General features: G+C 36.6%; 1 protein-coding gene across 2 annotated transcripts; it reads right to left on the bottom strand.

The window, feature by feature from the left end:
* Positions 1–1,331: 1,331 nt before the first annotated feature.
* LOC131148548 (LRR repeats and ubiquitin-like domain-containing protein At2g30105) lies at positions 1,332–22,167 on the bottom strand. Of its 2 annotated transcripts, none has more exons than XM_058098318.1 (10): positions 21,892–22,167; positions 21,716–21,810; positions 21,237–21,398; positions 9,948–10,058; positions 9,678–9,778; positions 2,668–2,805; positions 2,312–2,360; positions 2,082–2,147; positions 1,830–1,949; positions 1,332–1,749 (listed from the first exon to the last, which is right to left on the bottom strand). In XM_058098318.1, the coding sequence occupies exons 1-10, from the start codon at positions 22,076–22,078 to the stop codon at positions 1,636–1,638; spliced, it is 1,143 nt and encodes a 380-aa protein (XP_057954301.1). In that variant the 5' UTR covers positions 22,079–22,167; the 3' UTR covers positions 1,332–1,635. The 2 variants fall into 2 exon arrangements, with proteins under 2 accessions (XP_057954301.1, XP_057954302.1); XM_058098319.1 differs by having other exon boundaries at positions 1,830–1,892; positions 21,892–22,149.
* Between the last annotated feature and the right edge of the window lie 1,414 nt (positions 22,168–23,581).

Below are 23,581 nucleotides of genomic sequence, written 5' to 3'. Positions count from 1 at the left end.
CCATATGATTATAGTAATTATCCTTTTTATTAATGACGAATGCACCGGGAATAGGAGTATTGGTAGTAGTAATGAGGGCCAAGATCTTTTAATTGGAAACTTGCTATTGATTAAAATATTTAAAATAATTTATGACTGTGTTTTAACCTATAAGTTTTATAAAGAGTGATAGTTTATTTAATTTAATGTGTGCAAGAGAAGGGAAAAGAGATTGATCGTATTGTGACAGTGCTAATCATTAAAGCAAAAGCTTTAAACGATGCTTTGTTGATGGCAACTAGCAAGGCAATGGAAGGTTTAAAATATTGAAATTAAAGATGTCTTAAAAGTTGTGATTAAGCTTGTTAGAGAAAATTTTTTGAGTTCCTTGAGAAACTTTAGATTCTTTTTTTACCTTATGTTAATATTCAGTTAATAAGCTAATTATGTAACTGATGAATTAGGAATGATTCGTCAGTTCTTATGTGGTTACGCCTTTTGAAATTCTATATTTCCCTTAGTTGCTAAGCTTGTTAGGGAAGATGTTCCTTGTTGTACTTTGTATTATTTTAGAGAATGTTAATTTTTTTTCCCCTAAAAGCTAATCCAAGACATTCTCATTTGATTGATTATCACAAGGCAAACATGGTCCCAAAGTTAAATCTTTGAATTTATAAAGAATAGTTTTTTCTTCTCATTATTTTTAAAGAAAAAAATATATCTTAGAATCAAAAGTTTGATTGGTTAGGCTATCTAGAAACAGAGGAATACCATTTTTTTAATTTCATTTACTTTTAATTCATTCAATTTCAGTGCAATAAATATTGAGTAAAAATTTTTAAGTGCTTAAACTTTGGTAGTTGTACTGAGGACAAACCTCAACCAAAACTTCCCCATGAGAGCACTGGAATGGAACAATTTCTTTTTAATACAATGGCTCTTTGTATAGCTCTCTGCAAAAGTAGCTTCTGCCCAAAACATATTCATCATGCCTCTTTTTCCAAATCCGTCCAACTAAATAAATACATAGGCAAATAATAAAAAGATCACCTACCACCATAAATTTTGAAATTTGTCACTGGAACAGAAATTTGAGCAGCTCAAATGACCTGTTCAGGATCCTGGTTTGTTTTCTTGCAGTATACTAAAATTATGTATGAAAATTATTTAAGAGGAAACAGAGCTGCACAGTTTTGCTTGGAAGCTCTTGTTTCTCAAGAAGGAACTCTAAATTTGTGTGTGTGTGTGTGGGGGGGGGGGGGGGGGGGGGGGGGTGGGGGTGTGGGGGTAGGGTGGGTAATGAGGAATAAACAAGAACCTCTCAATGAGATTGAATTTGAAACACCATGTACTTCGTAAAATTGAACCCAAACTGTGCATCTGTATTAGGGCCTTCAAAATTCAATTCCGCAGGCCTACATATGGGTTCCCAAACAGAGTATAGACTAAATTCAATGAGGAATTTGATATGAGAATGGGTAAATGCTACAACAAAACTACAATATTCAACCTCAGTACACCCTGCTCATCTCTTTTTAATCAAACATGATTAACTACACTTGGAAAACTGAAAAACTCCCACATCCTTGACCTCCAGAAAAAAGAAGGCTTGCATCAACAATTTGTACAAAATGGCATTTGTAACTTGAACATGAGCTAATGTCGTTTGTCAGCACCTTCATCAAATTCTGCAGAACCCCCAACTCGGAAATCCAATTGCTTCTGATGTTTCAAGCGGCGGCGCTGATCGAAATCTTCCCATCCTTCAATCTATCAGGTGAATCTCATTGTTATATGTTCAAATAACTACAAGGAGACCTACTTTTAGATGCAAGGAAAAAATTAGATACCTGACGGAGGAGATCCATTGTGATCTCTGTGCAGTGGAGATTGAGAGTTGAAAGCTCAGTGCACTGCTTGAATAAAGTAGGAGGAAGGGAAATTAACCCATTGTTACTGAGATGCAAAATCTGCACATTACCAGGGAAAAGAAAGTGTATACACTTGATATACAATATTAAATTAAATTGGAGAACTTAACCAAAGAAAAGGCAGAAGGAAAAAAAAATGGAAAACAATTCTTCAGGTAGGAAGCAGAGAACCTTCAAATTGTGCAAATTACCAAACGTCTCTGGCAACTCTTTCAATAGATTTGATGAAAGATCGACCTGTATGGCATCAAACAAGCCCAAGCATGTTACCAAACTTCTATTTTTTAAAATTGTTTTGACAAAGAGCCAACCCACCAATTTGCAGAGCAAATTCAGGATCAATAGTTTCATATTTTGAAATAATAAATTTTCAACACATGAAAAAACGACATTAAACCTACTTCGGTAAGAGAACTACAGCTCCCTATAGATGTAGGAATGGTGCTTAGCCTGCACCAGAGCAAAAAGAAATGTCAGCTAGTCCTGTGTTATAGTCCAATCAAACTCCCAAACTCAGGCAAAAATGCCTCAAAGAAAACACAAAAGTACAAACCTGCAATAATTAGTACACCCATGTTCAAACATAAAAAGTTACGTCACCAAAAAAAATGTAAAAACTAGGACCTCAGAAACTAGAAAGTCAGGTAATATAAAAAAAAAAATGCGAGCACAGGAAAATGAAACAAGGCAAGAAACCTAATTGGCCTCGAAGAAATGACCACTAACAAAATCAAGATAGAACAGTATCACACATTACCTGTTATTGTTGGCTTTCAATACTTGAAGCTGAGTCAAAAGTCCTATTTCAGCGGGAAGATGCTTCAACAGGTTGTTTGCAACATGAAGTTGGCACAGAGAAGTCAGAGGACCCAATGAAGAAGGAAGCGTTGTCAAACTGGATAAATCCCACATAATGCAAGTAATTAGTTTTTTTTAGTTAGAATGCATGGTAATTACTTGATGCAACATAATATAAAACCTAGAGAGTCCCAAGTGTTGTATCAGGCAATATGACTTAAACCGTTTTAAGTGGATAATGTATATGCTAGTTTTTTTCTTTTCTTCTTGGTTCTCTCTCTCTCGCTCTCACAACAAAAAAGATATGGAGCAGCCAACATGGATAGAGAATACTGCACATAAGACCCAGTAAAGATATTACAGAATTGAACACTTACTTTTACTATGCAATGTCCAAGACAAGGTGATCAAGAATCAAGAAGGGAAGAAACGGGGAAAGAGAGGAAGCCAAATATGGCGCAAATACCTCGTGGTTAATCCAAATTTCAAATAAACCTGTTCCACAGCAACATTCTAATTTATAGGAGAGGCTAAAACCAAGAACATTGCAAACCAACCCCTAAGACACCTTGATGTAGAACAGCAGTTAGAGCTCCAACAAGGAGAGAGAAGGGAGAGGGAAATTTCAAATTCAAATCCAAAAAACAGGCTTAAAAGGTTTTCACACCCTGTTTATAAAGAAGCCTAGATTACAAAAAATAATAATAATAATAATAAACCCCTAAAGATACAAGAAACAAAAATAGACCCCACATAAACAAAAGCCAACTATAAAGTGAACTAAACACACATAATAATCGCTAATTAACTAAACATATTTGGATTTAGGACCCAACAAGATCCTATTATTCAAAGTTGGTCTCCAAATTGGGTCAAAAATGATCCATCCAATTACCCACTTCCCAACCCAAATAAATCCTCACCCAACAAAAAGAGCTCGACTCCGTCAAGTTATGGAAATCATCAAGGAATCAACTAAATACAACTGTTTGCACTCCATTCATGTCATATCACCAAAAAATATTTCTGCAAAGAACAAACTCAATCATCACTCATTAAGAGGACCACATCTGTTAAAATCTAAAATCTCTAATTTAACTCCCCTATTTACATTATCACTTTGAGTCTTTTGACCATAATGCATTTCAAAAGTGGAGAACTACAGCGATCATACGACTTTTGCGTCTGGTGAGAAATTCAACCAGCCTCTTACCCAGGCTGCAAATGTAATCTCATTCAAAGTATTAGCAATGCTTTCCAAAACATTCTCAACAGTCAGAACTCTACTGGACAATTGTTCAACCTTCGAAGAAAACTCTGCATTAGTCACCAAGTTGCTGAACTTCCTTTTATTTTTTTCATCCCTTGCTGCTGCTGTTTGCTCTTTTTTTTAGGCTAAACCAGGGAGCAAGAAAGCCTAAAGGAAGTGAAATTGGACCCTGGATCCAAATCAGGCATGTTGGGTCAGACAGCTCAGGGTAAGAGTGCTGCTAGGCATGATGATTGTGCAGCAGATCTGATACGTGGATGATGAAATGTCCAAGGGCGCAGCTAATGTAGTAGTGCAGTGCTATACCCAACAGGGCTGGAGCTGGGTCACAGTAAAAGAGAACTGAATGGACCTGGCTGAAAGAAATAGTAATTAATAAGGAGATGAGGGCTAGTTTTTTTATTTTTCTTTTTTGGAGTTGGACCTCACAATAAAGAGGAAGACCGTGCACCTGCATTTCTGTCGGATCTGATTCTGGGTTGAATACTTACATGGACTTGGGTCAACCAGTCTCAGGTGTTTTTCCCTCCGTGAGCAGCATGTGAAACTCTGCAGTGGTTTCCAGTGACAATTTTTCAATCACCATCAAAACAGAGAGTGGTAAACATGATGGTGGCAATAGCTAGGTACGAGAAATCCGGAAAAGATGGTTAGTTGAAGCGGCAGTAGCAGGTGGAAATTCAATTTCTGGCAGCATGCAATGATGCTTCAGATGTTTTCTAGTGATGGGAATGCAGGGTCCAAGCCAATTGGTGGGCTCTAATTTCACTGCCAGTGGCAGTATCATCTGATTGTAACCAGAGGATAATGAAACAAAAATGGGGTTGCAATACCACTGATTAGTTGGAAAAAGTATAAAAATTTGCAAGAGGAGAGAGCAAGAGAGATAACAACTTGCAGGATTGGTAGGTGGAATGTGAGTTTGATGCTCACAAGAAGAGAAAGGAATCAAAGTGGAAGGAAAGAGAAGAAGTTTGAAGAGGATTGCAGAGGGAATCAAGATACTCTGGTATCAAATTGATGTAAAATCAAGCCGAGAGGGAAGAAGAGAGAAAGGAAAGAAGAAAAAAACAGTTCTATTTTTTTTTTTCTTTTGGGGGAGGGGGTCTGTTTGGCTGGTAACTGACCTGTTTGTGTAGTACAACATTCTAATTTATAGGGAAGATTAAAAACAAGAAAATTATGGGTAAAATACAATTGTGGTCACTGAACTTTTAACTAAAAATCCCGATACCACTCAACTTTAATTTTGTGCGGTAAAGTCACCTAACTATAACTTTGTGGTGGAATCCCCATTTCCGTCCACTTTAAATGACTCTCTGTCACATATGCTGAGCTGGAGCTCATTTTTGGCCTCTGCGGCAACCTGTGTTCCACCCTGGCACATGCTTATTCATTTCCCTCCAATTAGTGGCACATGTATGCATGCGCCTCAACGCACGTGCCTATTCATACCTGCAAAAGCAAGCAAACAAGTTTGCCATCCTCTACGACCATCACTCCTCAGAACAAACATGAATGACAAATTTGACAGCAAAAACTCACCGGCCAAACATCATTAGAGTAGCCTTTGGATTCGTTTCCAGAGATATGGCAAATGTCGACCAATCAACCACGCGGAGAGCATCAATGCCCATAACTTGGAAATCAAGATTGACAACCTTCACCATGAAGCAGCCCCTGTGGTAATGCCGTATGGTGCTCACCGTGTGCAGCAGAATTCCGCCATCAGCACATTACCAGCTTGATCAATCGGCAATGAAGGTCCAACAAACTTGAAATCTCTGCCCTCAAACCACTCCCGCAATTTGAAATCCTGCATGGATTGGATCCTCAACACATACCTAATCTTGCACATATCTTTCACACATCACTACACATCCATGGGATTGGAGAAGTAATTAAACCAAACAATTGGGTTGATCTTGACGTCGGTGGAAGCCAGCCAGAGTGAACTGGTTGAAAGTGGCCGCCAATCTTCTCCATGGGAGACGGTGGATTCTGAACGAAGACTGAGCAAGCAGGGGATGCAAATGGTATCACGTTTGAGGAACCTTCAAGGTAAGCACCTGAATTTGTAATGCCTACCACCTGTACAAAGGAATGCTCTAGTGGAATTAAAGGAACAATTAATATGTCGTTCCTCGGATTATCACATAGGAATTAGTCTACATAGAGAAGATGATGCTCCACCGGAGTTCCCCATGACGACAGGAACCGCCACACCTCAATTCTTCTGAGAAGCAAGCAGCAGCTGTGGCCTCCCGAGGGTGCCGGTGCTCAAGCACCTTGCCTCTTTTGCCCACCATAACGTGGTGGAACTGCCCCCTTGCGTCATGGTAAACAACCCAACCGATTGTTTGGAACCTGACATGCCTAAAGGTGACGATGACAACGAAGGTGTGAGAGAGTCGCCAGAGTTTCCTTTGGTGGCAAACAAGTATGTTTACATTCGGAGATAGGGAGGCCCGAACCAATATCATATTGTAGCACGATCTTCAGCTGGTCCAATCTCCTCCTTCAAACTTCCCACACCTCAACCTCTGGTGGAAACACAACAACAATAACAAAACCAAGCCTTCAGTCCCACTACGTGGGGCTGGTTATATGAATCATTTTTCGTCAATTTATGCAATCATGGACCATTATCAGGGCTATTAAATCCTTACTCACTATCTCATTCTAAGTTATTTTAGGTCTACCTCTACCCCTTCTTCACTGGCGCACTATGTGGCCTATGTTGCAAGTGTCCAAACCATCTAAGTCGTCCCTCCCTTATCTTATCTTCTATATGAGCTACACCCTAACTTACCGCAAATATGTTCATTCCTTAATTTATCTTTCAGTGTTATACCACTTATCCATCTATGCACTCTCATCTCGGCAACTTTTACTTTCTGGATATTTTGTTTCTTCATCGCCCAACATTATGACCCATATAACATACCTGGTCGTACAGCTGTCCTATAAACTTCCCTTTTAATTTTAAGGGTATTCTACGATCACAAAGCACACTTGAAGCACTTCTCCATTTTACCCAACCTGCTTTAACTCTATGCACTTTATCATCTTCAATTTCTCTTTCATCTTGCATAATAGATCCAAGGTATCGAAATCTACAAGTGTTATTTATTTCTTCATCATCAAGTTTAACTTTATCTCCAATATTCCTCCTACCATTACTGAAATTACATTTCATATATTCTGTTTTATTTCTGCTTATCCTAAAGCCTTCAGATTCCAAATCTTCTCTCCATAATTCTAACTCAACCTCTACTCCACCCCTAGTTTCATCAATCAATACAATATCATTTGCAAACAACATGCTCTTAGTCAGTTGGTCCATCATTAAAGCAAAAAATAAGGGCTCAAAGCAAATCCTTGGCATACACATATGGTGATTGGAAATTCTCTAGTTTCTCCATCTATAGTCCTTACACTAGTCATTACTCCATCATACATATCCTTCATGATATCAGTATACCTACTACATACACCCTTTTTTTCTAAAACTCACCATAAAACTTCCCTAGGTACCCTATCATATGCTTTCTCTAAGTCAATAAATACCATATGCAAGTCTCTCTTCTTTTTCCTAAACTTTTCCATTAATCTTCTTAAAAGATATATAACTTCTGTGGTAGATCTCCCAGGCATAAAACCAAATTGAGTTTTTGCGACCTTTGTTTCTAGTCTTAATCTTTGTTCAACTACCTTTCCCACAGTTTCATCGTATGACTCATAAGTTTAATTCCATGATAGTTATTACAATTTTGAATATCTCCTTTATTTTTGTTTTTAGGTATTAAAGTGTTTTTCCTCCATTTATCTGGCATTTTCTTAGTTTTTTATAATTGTGTTAAATAAATTAGTTAACCATATAATTTCATTATCACCTAAGCATTTCCAAACTTTAATTGGGATGTCATCCACTCCTATATCTTTTCCACTTTTCATCTTTTTTAATGCAAACTTAACTTCGTTAACTCTAATTTTGCAAATAAATCTCATATTTTTATTTCTTTTCCTCATTTTTCAATTCTAAGTTTAAACCTCTAGTGAAAACCCATCACAGAAAATTTTCGCAAAGGTGCTCCCTTGTCTGGTTTGTCTTCTTCTTCTTTGTCAGAGAGGAAAATGGTGGTAGTTGAAGCATGTGCATACATGGCTTCTAATTGAAGGGAAATCACATGGTGTGTGTTAGCGTGGACCCACTCCGTTACAGAAGCCAAAATGTGATTCAGCTCAGCATACGTGATGGAGACTCATTTAAAGTGGATTAAAAGAGGGATTCTGCAGCTAAATTGTAGTTGGGTGACCTAAGTGGACAAAATTAAAGTTTAGTGGCATCAGGATTTTTAGTTAAAAGTTTAGTGACAGAGAGTGTATTTTACCTGGAAAATTTCAAAACAACCCCTAAAACACAACTATCTACAAACAAAACCCCATAAAAACACAGGTCTCACTAATTAATTAAACCAAGACATTAGGTTTTAGGACCCAACAAGCCCTTGACACTGTGTTTGGAATAAGCCTCCAAAGAGGGTAAAATTGAAACATCCAACAGCCAGCTTCCTGCTTTACATCACAAGTTTTTTTTCACTGCAGCAAGTACTGGGCTGATCCTCACAGTGCTTCTATAAACAAAGAATAATATGCATGAAATATAGCAGAATGAATGTTAATGAAATATTCATGTGTCTTGAGAGTAATAAAAAAACAAGTTTATACAGTCAGTATTCATTTTCAGGAATAAGGTTATCCCAATTTCGGGCATCCAAACACTAGCACTGCTGTTTCCCCAAAGTCCTGGGATTGACCCCATCCCTTGTGCTTTACACTCCCTTCTAAAAAAAAGGAATGTGATTATTTTCTTTTTCTTCCCTCTGCTAAATATGTACTATACCTTTCTTATGCCATAAATTATGTCATCCATGAAGACATAAGTTGATCCTCACATTTTTTTTATTGCCTCACCTCAAGGCAGATTTTGAGAGGCTAATGTCTCACAGCTCTCGTGAAAACAGAAACTTAATAGAACAATGGTTTAAATGCAATCCACCTGTAATTAATTCATATTTCATAGCCTTGGACAATGGATGTTGTGGGGGAATCTAAACATTATCAACATTCAACTGGATCACGATATGTAACTGTTATGATGGTCAGTTCAGGGTTGCAATTGGCACAAGAACCAAAGATCTTCAGTTGATAATAACTGAAGTCTTGTCTGGTGGCTCGTGATCACGGATCAGTAGGAAAACTGGGTTCAATTAGGTTTATAGATCAGTGTCCTTTGTTGGAAAATAACTTGTGATACAAGATGTTAGTTCAGGGTTGAAATTCAAAAGATAAGTCCCTAATCCTTAACTTCAGAAACATTATTGAAGTTCTGTAAACCCATAACCTATTGTGATAAGGTTTGCCTTCTAGAAGGGATAAAAAATAATGTATGCCTTCATTGCCTTGTGTAGAATATCTGTGACTATTTTGGATGAAATGTATCAACGAATGAACTCATATCAGGTTAAAGTCTTCCCTCCCTCCCTCCCTCTCTCCCTCTCTCTCTCTCTTTCTTCAGATACCCCTACTGATAAAGTAGCTCACATATGGTTGCGACTTGTGCACTCAAGTTTCTATTACAAAGTTCTGTTGAAATATTCACTAGAAAAAAAATGACTGCAAAGCACATAACTTACTGGTTTTGATTCAGTGATAGAATTGTCAGAGACTCCAGAAATGTTAATCCTTCCCAGCTGATGGATTCATCCAATATGTCATTTGAATTCAAGAGCAGCTTCTGCAAATAATTTTGAGAATAAGTGGAGGATAAGGGATAGAAGTTCTTCAAGCAAGATAGAAATATTAGTTTACTTTACCTGAATAGAACTAAAGCAGCTAATTTTTTTAACGCGGATGATAAGGGATAGAAGTTCTTCAAGCAAGATAGAAATATTAGTTTACTTTACCTGAATAGAACTCAAGCAGCTAATTTTTTTCGGCACGTCTCGAATATAATTCTTGCTGATATCAAGAACTCTTGCAGAAGCTCCGCAAGTCCAAACTTCATCAGGTATGGCCTTCCAAGTATCAATTAACAAGAACAAAAAATTAGATTACCAGTAGAACACCTGCATAAAGCAACTAAGCTTTTATGCAAACTATTTGAGGCTTACAAGAATCTTTCGTCTATATAGCTTGATTTAGGACAACATCTTAAATTGGATCTTGCTAGAGTCATATTATTTTTTAATTGCCTCAACCAAAAAAATTCCTTGTCTTCTTTTGCCTTTGAGGCTCTCCATCTCAACCAAGTCAAATTTTCTTACTAATGTATCTATTGGTCAACATTTTACATGTTCATATTCTTATCTTCAACTAATGCTACCCCAAACCTTTCATGCATGTAAACATTTTTTAACACCCATGGCCCCAAACTAAGTTTTTGTGCAAAATAAGTAAAGGAATTATTGGACGCTCCAGGAAATAATATTTCATTTGAACATTAGGAAACCCTTGCCTCGACTTAAAACACAGAAAACAAGAAATAAAAATCAATTTTTCATTATGCACAAGTATATACATTCCTATAATCATATTATATGTTTCTTTAATTGAAAAAATTAGTTATACCATGTTCAATATGCACAAGTATATATATTCCCATAATCATATTATATGTTTCTTTAATTGAAAAAAAAAAATTGGTTATACCATGTTCAGAAAGCACAGACTCACTCTCTCCAAAAGCTTCTAGAAAGTTCTTTCTCACCAGAATCTCAATCTCCCTCTAGAATGATTTTTCCTCTCTCCTTCCTCGAAGCTTCTCCTTCTCTCTTTCTAGGAAACTTCTCCTTTCTTCAGATAATTTCCTGCCCCTCTCTAGAACTTTCTTCTCTAGAATTCTCTCAATTTCTATCTAGAAACACCAGCTGGAACTGCCTAGAAATTTCTGCTTAGCTAACAACCATTTTCAGCACCTATATAAGGAGCTCAAGGCTCCAATGTTGGACAAGCACAAGGAAATTGTGTGTGCAGTATGCAAGAAGAGAACAAGAGTGTAAGCAACGGAAATTGTGTGTGCTATGTGTGGGCAAAAAGGAAGTGCTCTATTAAGTGAGAATGGTTAAGAGTGCTGAGTTTCATCTTGTACTTGTGAGGCATATTAGGGTCTGTAAGGGTGTGTGTTGTTTGGTGTGAGTCTTGCATTGTCTGTCCAAGCGGAAGGTGCTGGGCACCTATTTTATTTCCTCAAATCATAAGAGTTAGTCTTTTGTTGTGCTCCACCACTTCCAATCCCTAACAAGTGGTATCAGACCCAGTGGTCTAAGATCATTGCAAAGATCATGGTACGAGAAGATTCCACTAGTACGCCATCTGAGAATGTGAATTCAGTTGGCTTGGGACCAATCTTACTTGGTTAAGTGTTGGGCATCACCAAGTAACGATGGCAGATATTGCAACCTCGGCAAGCAACAAAGAGTAGTTCAACCACAACAACTATAAAAATTGGAGCATTGGCATGCAGTTTTACCTGCTTAGACAAGACTTATGGGAGATCATTGGTACTAGTCAGACTACACCAACCGATGCTGAAGAAATGAAGAAATGGAAAGTGTGAGCATGCAAAACAATATACGTTCCAGTGGTAACAGTAGAAGACGAGCTATTACAACAGATCAAGGACACAAAATGCCCAAGGATGCATGGGACACCCTAGCAGCTCTGCCAGAACAATAATACAAAGCCACAACAATTAGAGAATGATCTTCTACCAATCTTGCTCCTATATGATGGTAAGTTCATATTTTACAAAATTTATATCTATTTGTAAAGAAATTTCAAATTTAGACCCCCAGAAAATAAATTTCAGAGATAAGAATGAGAAGAATTATTATTCATGGCCTTAGGCCTGAATATAATAGCCTCATCACAGCCACTCATGGATGAGCCAAATAACCAACTCTACCAGAGTTGGAAAATATATTAACTAGGAGGATTTGGGCAAACAAATGTCTGGAGTCTCACTAAAGGATGAGGGAAAGGCTCTCTTTTAATAAGAGAAGGGATGAAGTAGCTTATTGAACACACGCTGGAGAAGTCAAATCAAAAAGGATGCAAGAAGACCAGCAAAAAAGGTTAAATAGGAGGAGCTCTCAACAAAACCATGACAAAGAAGAAAATTAAGATAAGAAATACTGGTGGCAAAACAAAAATGTTATAACTGTGGGAAGAGAGGACACTTCACTCGAGATTGTTGGTACAAACAAGCGGAAGGGAATGTCGCGACATCTATCCAGAGTAAAAATGACAATGAAGAAGAATGAGGCCTCAAAGCATCCTTTGCAGTAATGAAGGAGGACAAGTCTAATGAAGAGCATGCAGCTTCTTGCATTATTGAACTAGGAGAAGAATCAACACTCATTACGGTAAGTTATAAAGTAGTTATTTATGTTTCAATAAACAAAGCGAACTTAGAAAGTATTTATGAATATAAAGGAGGGTGAGTCGTGGTTACTGCCAACAACTCTAAACTACCAATAACTCATATTGGCAAGACAGTGATAGCACCAAGGTTCAGCCCACAATGAGTGCAACTGCAAAATGTGTTGCACGTTTCTACAATGAAGAAAAATTTCTATCGGTTCCACAACTCAATGCCTCAGGGAATTACGTGGTCTTTGACCCAAACGATGTCAAGGTGTACTAGAGTTTCCAGCCTATGTGTACACCAATCATGAAGGGGCAAATACTGGAGTCTATTGTTAGGATTCCCAAATCAATTGGGATTTCTAATTAATGTGTTAGGATTCCCAAATCAATTAGGATTTTCTATTTAATGTTAGAATTTTATATAATGTGTTAGGATTTCCAATTCAATTAGGATTGAGTCCATTTAGGACTTGGATTGGGATATTTGACATTCTTAATAGAAGTAAGGTTCCCTACCTTATAAATGTAACCCTATAGGGCTTTTTTCATTCAAGCAATAGCATAGTTCATAGCCTTTGGCTAATTTGGAGGCAAATCCCCTTGAAGCGATCAACCCTATTTTCTCTTACTATTTTTTCTTTCATTCAATTTCTCCAATTTCTCTACGATAAAACCCTAGGGTCTTATCATTTGGTATCAGAGCCAACGTTCTAGTAGATGTCGTCAACCCACCAACAAAAGCAAGATCTTGGAATTCTTGATCTTCACTCATACGCAATGGCCAAAAAAAATTTAGCAGAGTACCAAATGAAAGCTAAGCTAAAGGTTTAGCAATAAGTTTAAGTCTCAATTTGATGAGATCCAAGCATCGCTCTCTAAACTATTCGTCATATCTTCCCATAAATTAAAGAGAGAAAAATGGTCCCTCTATGTTAGCTAATCATAGGGGAGAAGTCGTAAATGTGCGAAGGAGGTTACCAAGGAGAACGTAATCATGGTCCTTCTCGTATAAGGTGGAATTTCCTCGATGGGCCAATGATGATCCTACCAAGTGGGTTTCTAAGGCTAAAAAAAACCTTTTGCTTTCACTGCACTCAAGAAGCATCTAAAGTTGAGATTGCTTCTATTAGTCTAGATGGCAATGCTATTCAATGGTATGACTGCTTTGAATCTCGTTATGGAATGCCTTTATGGACAAAATTTGTTTCTAGATTTTCTATTTGATTTAGGCTTTGATTTAGGCCCACTGGATATGAGAATATTGATGGAAAGTTTGCCAAAATACGCCAAACTAGCACTGTCTTGGAGTACAAGACACGCTTTGAGCAGCTATCAAATAGTACTAAATATTGGAATAAAATCTAATTCATCAGTACTTTTATTGAAGGTCTCCTACTTGGCATTCGACATTAGGTCAAAGTGCGTCAGCCCAAACTATGACTTTTACAATTTCCTTTGCATAGTTAGAAGAAGAGAAGTTGGGAGAAGAATGACGTCACTCCAACAAGATCATTAGCAAGCAGAATGTCCATAGCACCATCACACCACCTGCTCCTGGCAATCATCCTGCCAAACAATTGACCCAAGAGGAACTTTAAGAGAAAACGACAAAGGGATTATGCTAGCATTGTGATGAAAAGTGGCATAGAGTGCACCATTGCAAAAAGGGATGATTCTTGGTGATTGAACCAGCAGAGGAGCCAAAGGAGGTTGATAATGACCTCCCTCCCCCTTCTGGCTAGAATCTCTTAATTCAAAATTTTTTGACCTATTTGCAGGAGCCACAGGATTGCCGCCTCAGCAAACACATGATCATTGCATTCCTTTATTGCCAAGTAGTGTCCTTACTAACTTTTTCCCTTATCACTATCCTTATTTTCAAAAAGAATAAATAGAAAAATAGTGAAAGAAATGTTAGATGTTGACATAATTCAACCAAGTGCTAGTCCATATTCTTCTCCTATCCTATTGGTGAAGAAGGATAATAACTCTTGGTGGATGTGTTTTGATTATCGAGCAGTGAACAAAAACACTATGAAGGACAAATATCCTATCCTTATTGTGGATGAACTGTTAGATGAGTTGGGAGGTGCCCGGCAATTCATTAAACTCGACTTGAGATCAGGCTATTACTATATTTGGGTACACAAAGATGACATTCAAAAGACTGCACTTAGAACTCACAATGGACATAACGAGTTCTTGGTTATGCCTTTTGGATTAACGAATGCACTTTCGACCTTCCAAAGTCTAATGAATAAAATTTTCCAACCTTACCTACGTAAGTTTGTTCTCAATTTTATTTTTTTTTTATGACATCCTGATACATAGCTCATCTTTTGAAGATCATTTATGTCATTTGCGAACTCTACTCACCACTCTTCGTGAGCATCATCTCTTTGTCAAGAAATCTAAAAGCAGCTTTGATCAACTGCATGTGGAATACCTTGGGCATATTGTTTCCAAATAAGGTGTTTCAGTTGACCCTTCTAAAATACAAGTGATGGCAAATTGGCCTATTCCACAAACAATCAAAATGCTGCAAAGATTTTTGGGATTGACTGGTTACTACCACTAGTTTGTCAAGGATTATGGAAAGATTTATGCTCCATTGACTGCTCTTCTAAAAAAGGATGCATTCAAATAGAGTGAGGAAGCTGAACAAGCCTTAGCCAAGCTTAAGCACGCAATGCCCGCCACACAGTTCTTGCCTTGCTAGATTTCAAGAAGGCGTTCATCATTGCATCTAATGCATCAAGAGTTGGCATTGGTGCAGTTTTAATGCAAAACAAAAGCCCCATTGCTTTTACCAGTAAGGCTCTTTCTTCATCCCACATCAACATGTTTGTTTATGACAAAGAGATGTCAGCCATTGTGCATGTAGTTACGAAGTGGAGCGTATTTGATTGGCCAACATCTCCAAATTCAAATTGATCACAGGAGTCTAAAGAATTTTTTGGAGTAAAAAAACTCTTCCATAGAATGATGGAAGTGGGTCACTAAGTTGTTGGTCTATGACTGAGATTATTAACAAGAAAGGGCCAAGAATTGTGTGGCAAATGCACTCTCACGACTTTGAACAAGTTGAACTAGTACCTATTTTTGCACCTGCATATACTACTCTTGAACAAATCAGGAAGGAATGGTAGCAAAATCTAAAGGCTAGAGGTATTATCCAAAAGCTACAAGATGAGCTAACTTCAATCCCTCCTTGCTTTTGGGACTCTTTAAACTTACTTATAAGGGGAGGATTTTATAAGTGCATAATTCAGCCCACAAGCAAACCATACTACAATAATTACATGTATCACCGACTACAAGTCATTCTGGTTTTCTTAGAACCTACAAGCACATTTCTCAAAAATTTTACTAGAAGGGAATGAAAGATGAAATCAAAAAGTTTGTGGGAGAATGTGATTTTTTTCAATGACAGAAAGAGGAGACAGAGGTGAGTCCAGGCCTTCTCCAGCCTCTTCCTATTCCAGAAGAAGCTTGGACTAATATCTCCATGGACTTCATTGAGGGACTCTCATAGTAAATCAATTATGTTTGTTGTTGTGGACCATTTCACAAACAAACAAAAAGCTCATTTTTGTGTTATAACTCACCCTTATACTACTATAAGTGTTGCTCGTGCTTTTGTTGAGAATATTGTCAAGTTGTGTGGGATTCCTTAGTCTATTTTTTATAAGAGCTTTTTCGTTTGCAAGGAACACAATTGAATATGAGATTTGCATATCATCCACAATTAGATGGGCTAACAAAAGTTGTTAAGATGTGCTTGGAGACTTATCTTCGTTGCTTTACTAGTGACAACCCGAAGGAATGGGTGTGACAGCTTCCATGGGCCGAATGATGGTACAATACCACTTATCATTATTCCATCAAGTTGACTCCATTCAAGGTTGTTTACAATCGAGTTCCTCCTGTTCTTTTTAGGTATTTAGCTGGTTCATCCAGAATTGATCAAGTTGACAAGGAGTTACATGATCGAGACAAAGTGCTTTAGCTCCTCAAGGAATATCTTGTGGCAACTCAAGCTCATATGAAACAGTAAGCTGATAAGCACCATAGTGAAAGAGAATTCTCAGTGGGGGATTGGGTATTTCTCAAGCTATAGCCCTATAGACAAATATCTATGACTATTCGTTCTTCAATGAAGTTGTCTCCTCAGTTCGATGGGCCTTAAAAGATCATGATACGTATAGGCCTTGTTGCTTATCATCTGAAAATTTTAGTTCACTAGTCTAACTTACCATCTGAAGATGCAACTTGGGAAACTTATCAATCCTTGGAAGAGAGATTTTCGAAGTTTATTGCTGCTAGCTTTAAGGACAAGGCTGATCTGAAGGAGGTGGGGATATTGGGATTCCCAAAACAATTGGGATTCTTAATAAATGTGTCAGGATTCTCAAATCCATTGGGATTTTCTAATTTAATGTTAGGTTTCCCAATTTAACTAGGATTTCTAATTAATGTGTTATGATTCCCAAGTTAATTGGGATTCAATTTAATGTGGGGATTTTTATTTATGTGTTAGGATTCCAAATCAATTAGAATTGAACCTATTAAGGACTTGGATTGGGATATTTTACATTTCTAATAGGAATAAAGTTCCCTACCTATATATATGTAACCCTACGAAGCTTCTTCCATTCAAGAAATAACATAATTCATAGTCTTTGGCTAATTTGGAGGCAAATCCCCTCGAAGTGATCAACCCTATTTTCTCATACTATTTTCCTTTCTTTCAATTTCCCCAATTTCTCTACAGTAAAACTCTAGGGTCGTATCATCTATCTATATTATGTTAGCTCAACAAAGCATACGAAGATAAGACAAGAAGGGGTGAGACAACAAAATTATGGCATGCAAAACTTGGACATGTAAGTTATCACAAGCTTAAAATAATGATGAAGAAGACTATGCTCGAAGGCCTCCTCTAGGAGATGTACAAGAACAGATTTTGTGCGCTAAATGTTAGTAAGGAAAAGCACACCAACTAGCATATGAGGATTCAAAAATCAGAGCCAATGAGCCTCTTGAACTAATTCACTCAAACGTATTTGGGCAAGTAAAACAGCAGTCCTTTAGCAAATTTCAATACATGATAGCTGTCATAGATGACTTATCAAAGTACGTCTGGGTTGACTAATGCAAGAAAAAACAGAGGCATTAAACAAATTTAAGGGATTCAAGAAGATGGTGGAAAAAGACGCAGGGTGGATGATACAATGTCAATGCACAAATAATGGGGGAGAGTACACATTGAAAGATTTCTCAAACTATCTGCAAGAAGCAAGAATGTAATATATGTCGACAATTGACTTGCCCAGACACACCGCAGCAAAATGGAGTACTAGAAAGAAAGAATCGACATCTTGTAGAAATATGTAGACGTATGCTACATGCCAAAGAATGTCCCACCATGTTTGTGGGCTGAGTGCATGCAGAAAGCAGCACACGTGCTTAATAGACTACCTTAAGAGAAGTTGGGATTTGCTTCACCTTACGAGAAGTTGAGGAACATCAAACCCACGGTGAGTCATTTTCAACTATTTGACTGTGAATACTATGTATTTGTGCCTGATAATTTACGAAGCAAGTTCAACAAGAAGGCAATTCGCTGCATATTTGTGGGCTATGACAATCAAAGAAAAGGATGGAGATGTTGTGATCCCACAACTGACCGCTGTCATTTCTCCAGGAATGTGTTTGACAAGACATCATCATGGTGGTCTTCAAAGGCAATATTGCTTTCAAATACCAAAGAAATCGAAGAAAAGTAGCAAGAAAAAAAAATCTAAAAAAAGTCGCAAGAAAAACTAGAGGAGCAAACACAGATTGACAATGTTCAGCCAAGACAAGAGAGAGTTAAAGAAGGTAAATCATTAGAAGGTCAAACCAAAGATGAATCTACAACTAAGTCCCCGAAAAAATTTATGAGTTCGTGGCAGATAGGAATTTAACCCAAGGCTATAGAAGAAGATTGATCAAGTCAATTAGATGAGTTGGGAGGAGAAGATTCTCAAACCTCAACTTCACAAACCAACTACACAACGAAAGGTGAATCCCAAAAATGCTAATATAGCAACTGACAAATATAAAGAGTGCATTATACTGAAGGCAACGCTGCATACCAATCTAATAAAGGACTCAGCGGTGTCAAGATCAGAGGATACAAAAAACTTGTTAGGACTTTTAGAATGACATTGAGAGATAGTAGTCATTAACGGGGAGTGTTTGGAAAGCATCCTTCTCTCTAGAAGCTTCTAGAAAGCTCTCTCTCTCTCTCTCCAAAATTATTTCTCTCCCTCTATAGAATGTTCTCCCCTCTCTCCTTCCTAGAAGCTTCTCCTTCTCTCTTCCCAGAAAACTTCTCCTTTCTTAAGATAATTCTCTGCCCCTCTCTAGAACTTTCTTCTCCAAAATTCTCTCTACTTCTATCTAGAAACACCAGCTAGAGCTGCCAAGAAATTTCTGCTCAGTTGGCAACCACTTTCAGCACCTATATAAGAAGCTCAAGTCTTCAATGCCGGACAAACACAAGGAAATTGTGTGTGCTGTTTGCAAGAAGAGAACAAGAGTGTAAGCAGCATAAATTGTGTGTGCTGTGCTTACAAGAAAGAATGGCGAGTGTGTGCTGTGTGTGGGCAGCGTGGAAGTGATTTATAAGTGAGAGTGCTAAGAGTGTCAACAAATTTTGTGTGCTGTGTGTACAAGAAAGAACAAGAGTGTGTAAGGATGTTCGTTGTTTGGTCTGAGTGTCACATTGTCTGTCCAAATGTAAGGTGTTGGGCACCTATTCTATTTCCTCAAATCAATACGAACTAGTTATGGCCCACTACTTCCAATTACCAAAAATACTGGACATCTTACTCGTGTTCAAAAATTTTAGCATTGACTGTTTTTTATTGCATCATTTTATTTTCACCTCATAAAGGAAAATAACATGCAAAGTAAACAAAACTAAAGAACTCTAATTGTTATTGAAGAAAATCAAACACTATAGAGAAACATATAAATGTTCCTTAAATCCCCACATTTTAGAGAGTCAATTGTTGCTCATCAATTAGAGAGTCAATTGTCGCACATCAATCTTTTAGGATGATATACTTCAAATTTGGGTGTACATGCCCAAGTTAGTCGCTTAGTTAGAAATATGGTTTAGTTAGTTGACAATTATTGCGCTCTAATTGAATAACAGCTATCGTATTAGTTAGTTTCAGAGCCTAGACGGAATAAATGGCAATAGGTTTCTAACTCCTCCTTATTCCTTTTTCTTCATCTTCCTTATATCCATATTCCAAGTTCTCTGTTGCTTTTGAAACTTGTTATATTTGTCTCAAGTTTCTGGGAAATAAAGAACTGCAACTTTCATTCCTTAGTAGCTGCATCGGTGGTATCAAAGCTCTTCTATAGGATCTTGATGGCAGAGGGGACCAAGTTGCAAGAATTAAAATGAATGGAAGGAACCCTTTGAAAACTTCTTCATGAATCTTCTAAGAAACAAGTAGCAAGTGCATTCCATTTGAAGAGATGGTTATGTAAGTGTGATAATTTTTTGGGTTTTGAAGAGACACTGGCAGATTCCAAGGAGAAAATTAATGAAATTCACCATGAGGAAGAGGCTTTACATTGGAATCTATGAAGTCAGGAATTTCAATGAATCCACCAAGACAGAGAAATGAAGGGCTATAGCCTACAGGTACCCAGTTTGGTTAGGCGATTCTTTGGTTTCCTTGTTGTCTTCCTTTTTATATTTATCGGAACCTTAAACCCCCTCTTCTTTTCCTTGAAAGAATTACATTTGGAAGGCTAGGGCTCTTGTTATGATTAGGGTGTTCATTTGGACTTTGACTCTTTACAGAACTAATGTGAATTGTTGCAGTTAAGGACCCTAGTAAGGCTATCAGCATAGATATATTTGTGATGTGATTAGAATCTATGAAACCAATGCGCATCTCTTTATACATTGTCAAGTGGTGCAACAGCTATGAGCTACCATGTTCCCTATTTTTGGTGAAACCTGGGTAGCCTCGCCAAGTGTTGCCAAATTCTTGTTGGTGCAGTATTGGGGTTTGAAAATAGCAAAAAGAGGTACCTTAATGGAAATGTTTGGTTTATTCAATTCTTTGGACTTTGCAAACACACAGAAATGCAAGAATCTTCAACACTAAACTACTTTATTCTTGCTTTAGGATAGAGTAGAAAGATCGAAAGGGATTGGAGGGCAGCACTCTTGAGCAAGTATTGTCCTCCAAAGATTGTATTATTGCTTATGTCTATCTTTTAATGAATGTAATTTCTCTTATTTAAAAAAAAAAATGGTTCAGTGCTGGAGGTTTTTCTTCTAGGCAAGGGACTAAATATACTTCAAATTTGGGTGATCGAGTTAGTTAGTTAGAAAGATGGTTTAGTTAGCTAAAATTTGTCATGCTCTTATTGGTTGAATAATAAAAGCTTGCACAGTAGCGTTTCAGTTACAATGTTTATGGCATAATTGAAATATGAATTGAGGGTGATTAAGGGCAATTGGTTTCTTCATCCAAATTTTCCTTGGTGGCTACATCACAGAATCTCCTAACCCTGATACTGACAACCCTAACAACACTATTGACAATCAAGCTATTTACAAAATAGATTAGAATGCATGGGATCTCTGAATATATGATAATTGTTAAAACCATGAAACAGCCCATTCAACTAATTCCGCAACACCAAATATAAGATCATAACATGGTTAAACAGGTGTGTGCATTCAAAGAAAAGTAAATTTTGAAATAAGCAAAACTACACACTACAAAGACTAGTTTCTTATCTACCTTCAAGCTGCACTCAGACAGTGCTATGACTCCAGTAGCCTTCCACCGTTCTGCCTGGGTCTTTTCAATGGGAGCCTCAATTTTTTCCCTAGTCTTTTGTCTAGCATCAACCGTCCTCAACAAATTGGGCAAGTTTGAGGCTTCCTTTGTAATGGGACCGCTCTGCTCAAAGAAAATTTACAATTAATCAATTAAATACTCACAATTCAAAACCTTTTACTGTTTAGAGAAAATAAAATAAAATACTTAAATTGAAGGTTCCAATAATAATTGACAAAAAAATGTAAATGTGATCACTCTGCTAAAAAAAAACCTACAATTAATCAATTAAACTCCATTTTCTTGCTGGGTTCTTGGGAAGAGAAAAGAAAGGAAAATGCTTAAATGAATCATTCAAAGCAAAATTGACAATGAAAAAGAAAAACTGACTAAAAGAGTCGAACGAAATGAAAGGGGATCCTATAACACTACATTAATACCCCTTGGTGCAAACCCTGAGAGGATACGAGCATGATCTTAGCCCCATCCATCACCTCCGATGAGCTCAGCGTCATGGCGTCCACCAGAAGCTTCCCTGGGTGACCAGAACAGACATCAACAAAGCGTCTATCGCTTGGTGAGTTTTAGAGGGATTGAGGGAGAAAAAATCAAAAACCTTTGAAGATGAGTTTTTGGCCTCGAGGGAGGACGTCGGTGAGGGGTTGAAGAAGGGATTTGAGGTCCATGACTGTAGAGTTTGGAGAGACAGAAACTCGAATCGATCTTCCACCGAACTTGACACTTACAGTGATGGTCGAGTTGGTGGACGGAGTTACGTCGCCGCCGGCGCCGTCGTCTCCCATGCTTTTCCTATCTGGCAATTCTGGTCTCTATCTATTCGGATTTTGGTACAAAACTATAGCGTCCACTTCACATTCGCGCGATCGCAGTTAGTTGTACTTAAAACGCAATTAATAAATAAATAAAATAAAAACTAAACTAAAAAATTTTGAAAAATTCTCTCTTGGCTCCCAAATTTTAAATTTATATTTATATAAATTTGAACGAAATTCCATACAAATAAAAATTTAATATTTAATTTTAAAGAATACTTGTGATTTACTTGTGATCTATTGAGAGTGCAATGAAATAATATTTTATGTGAGAAATATATACAATTTTAAAAATTAATTTTAATTTATTTTATTTGATCCTTGCACCAAACATTAGGTTATATAAGCTAAAACTCTCGTTTATTTTCATGCTCACAGATCCGCATGCACAAGTCTTTTTGGCATAAATAAAACTGAAGGCAAATATCGTATGACTTGAAGTGAATGAGAAATGATTGAACTTCTGTATTTACAAATTCAATCTCTTTTGTTAGAGGTTATCGAAAATTTTAAAAATTTATTTTAATTCATTTTATTTGGTCCTTGCACCAAATATTAGGTTATATGAGTTAAGTCCCTTCCACTAATTTACAGTCACATAATTAAAGTATAAATGATATTCAATTTTTTTAAAATATAAACAAAAAAAAAACATAATTATTTACATTTATAACAATAGAAAAACATTATTAGATTTGTAATCACCACGAAAATTTTTTGAATGGCTTATGTTAAAGAATTGACTTATTTACATTTTAGTTATTGAAAAACTGCAATTATTCAATTTATCTATAAAAAAGTATTTGGTTGATTTATTGTTGCATTTAGGAGCATGGATTTCAATTTATTGCTGCGTTTAGGAACATGGATTTCAAATCTTGAATTTGAATTTTGGTTGATTTATTTTAATATAATTTTGTATTACATCTTATTCAAAATCAATACAAATTTAAATCTAAGGTCTCTCCCGGATAAGTCTCAAAAACTATTTTTAAGACTCATTCTAATCTTAAAAGACATAATATCTTTTTTAATTGATTTTTTTTATGAGAGAAAAAGGAAATTCATGTCTCATTGTATTTTCTCCTTGTATTAAATATTATTTTTTTAAAAATTAATATGATAAAAAATTTTAAAAAAAAAAAACCAATAATCACAACAAGCATAATTAATTTTTTTATATATTAATTTGCTATATATTTATTCTCTTTCTCACTTTTCTTAATAATCACAACATATAAATAAGTAAAATAATTTTTTATTTTCCTAAAAATAGAATTTTCATTTAAACAATGTCTTAGGTAGTATTTGAAAATGTAGATATTGAGTTTTGAATTTAGTTTTTTGCATATTAAAAAAAATTATTATAATTTTATATTACTTTTATCCAAATCTATATAAAACTAAATATAAGTTTCCAAATTCATAGCAGGATTTATGTTTTCGAGTTACCAAAAAAAAAAAAAAAAATCT

The sequence above is a fragment of the Malania oleifera genome, chromosome 2 (assembly GCF_029873635.1).
Source record: "Malania oleifera isolate guangnan ecotype guangnan chromosome 2, ASM2987363v1, whole genome shotgun sequence".
NCBI classification, from domain to species: domain Eukaryota; kingdom Viridiplantae; phylum Streptophyta; class Magnoliopsida; order Santalales; family Ximeniaceae; genus Malania; species Malania oleifera.
Note: the sequence above shows the minus strand (reverse complement) of the source record. Positions and strands in the feature narration are given on the sequence as shown.

Coding starts and splice junctions, on each gene's coding strand:
- LOC131148548 (XM_058098318.1), bottom strand. CDS start 22,078: ATGGGAGACGACGGCGCCGGCGGCGACGTAACTCCGTCCACCAACTCG. Junction 10,059..21,236: donor TGTCTGAGTGCAGCTTGAAG/GTAGATAAGAAA, acceptor GATACTTGGAAG/GCCATACCTGATGAAGTTTG. Junction 2,148..2,311: donor GCTGTAGTTCTCTTACCGAA/GTAGGTTTAATG, acceptor GATGCCATACAG/GTCGATCTTTCATCAAATCT.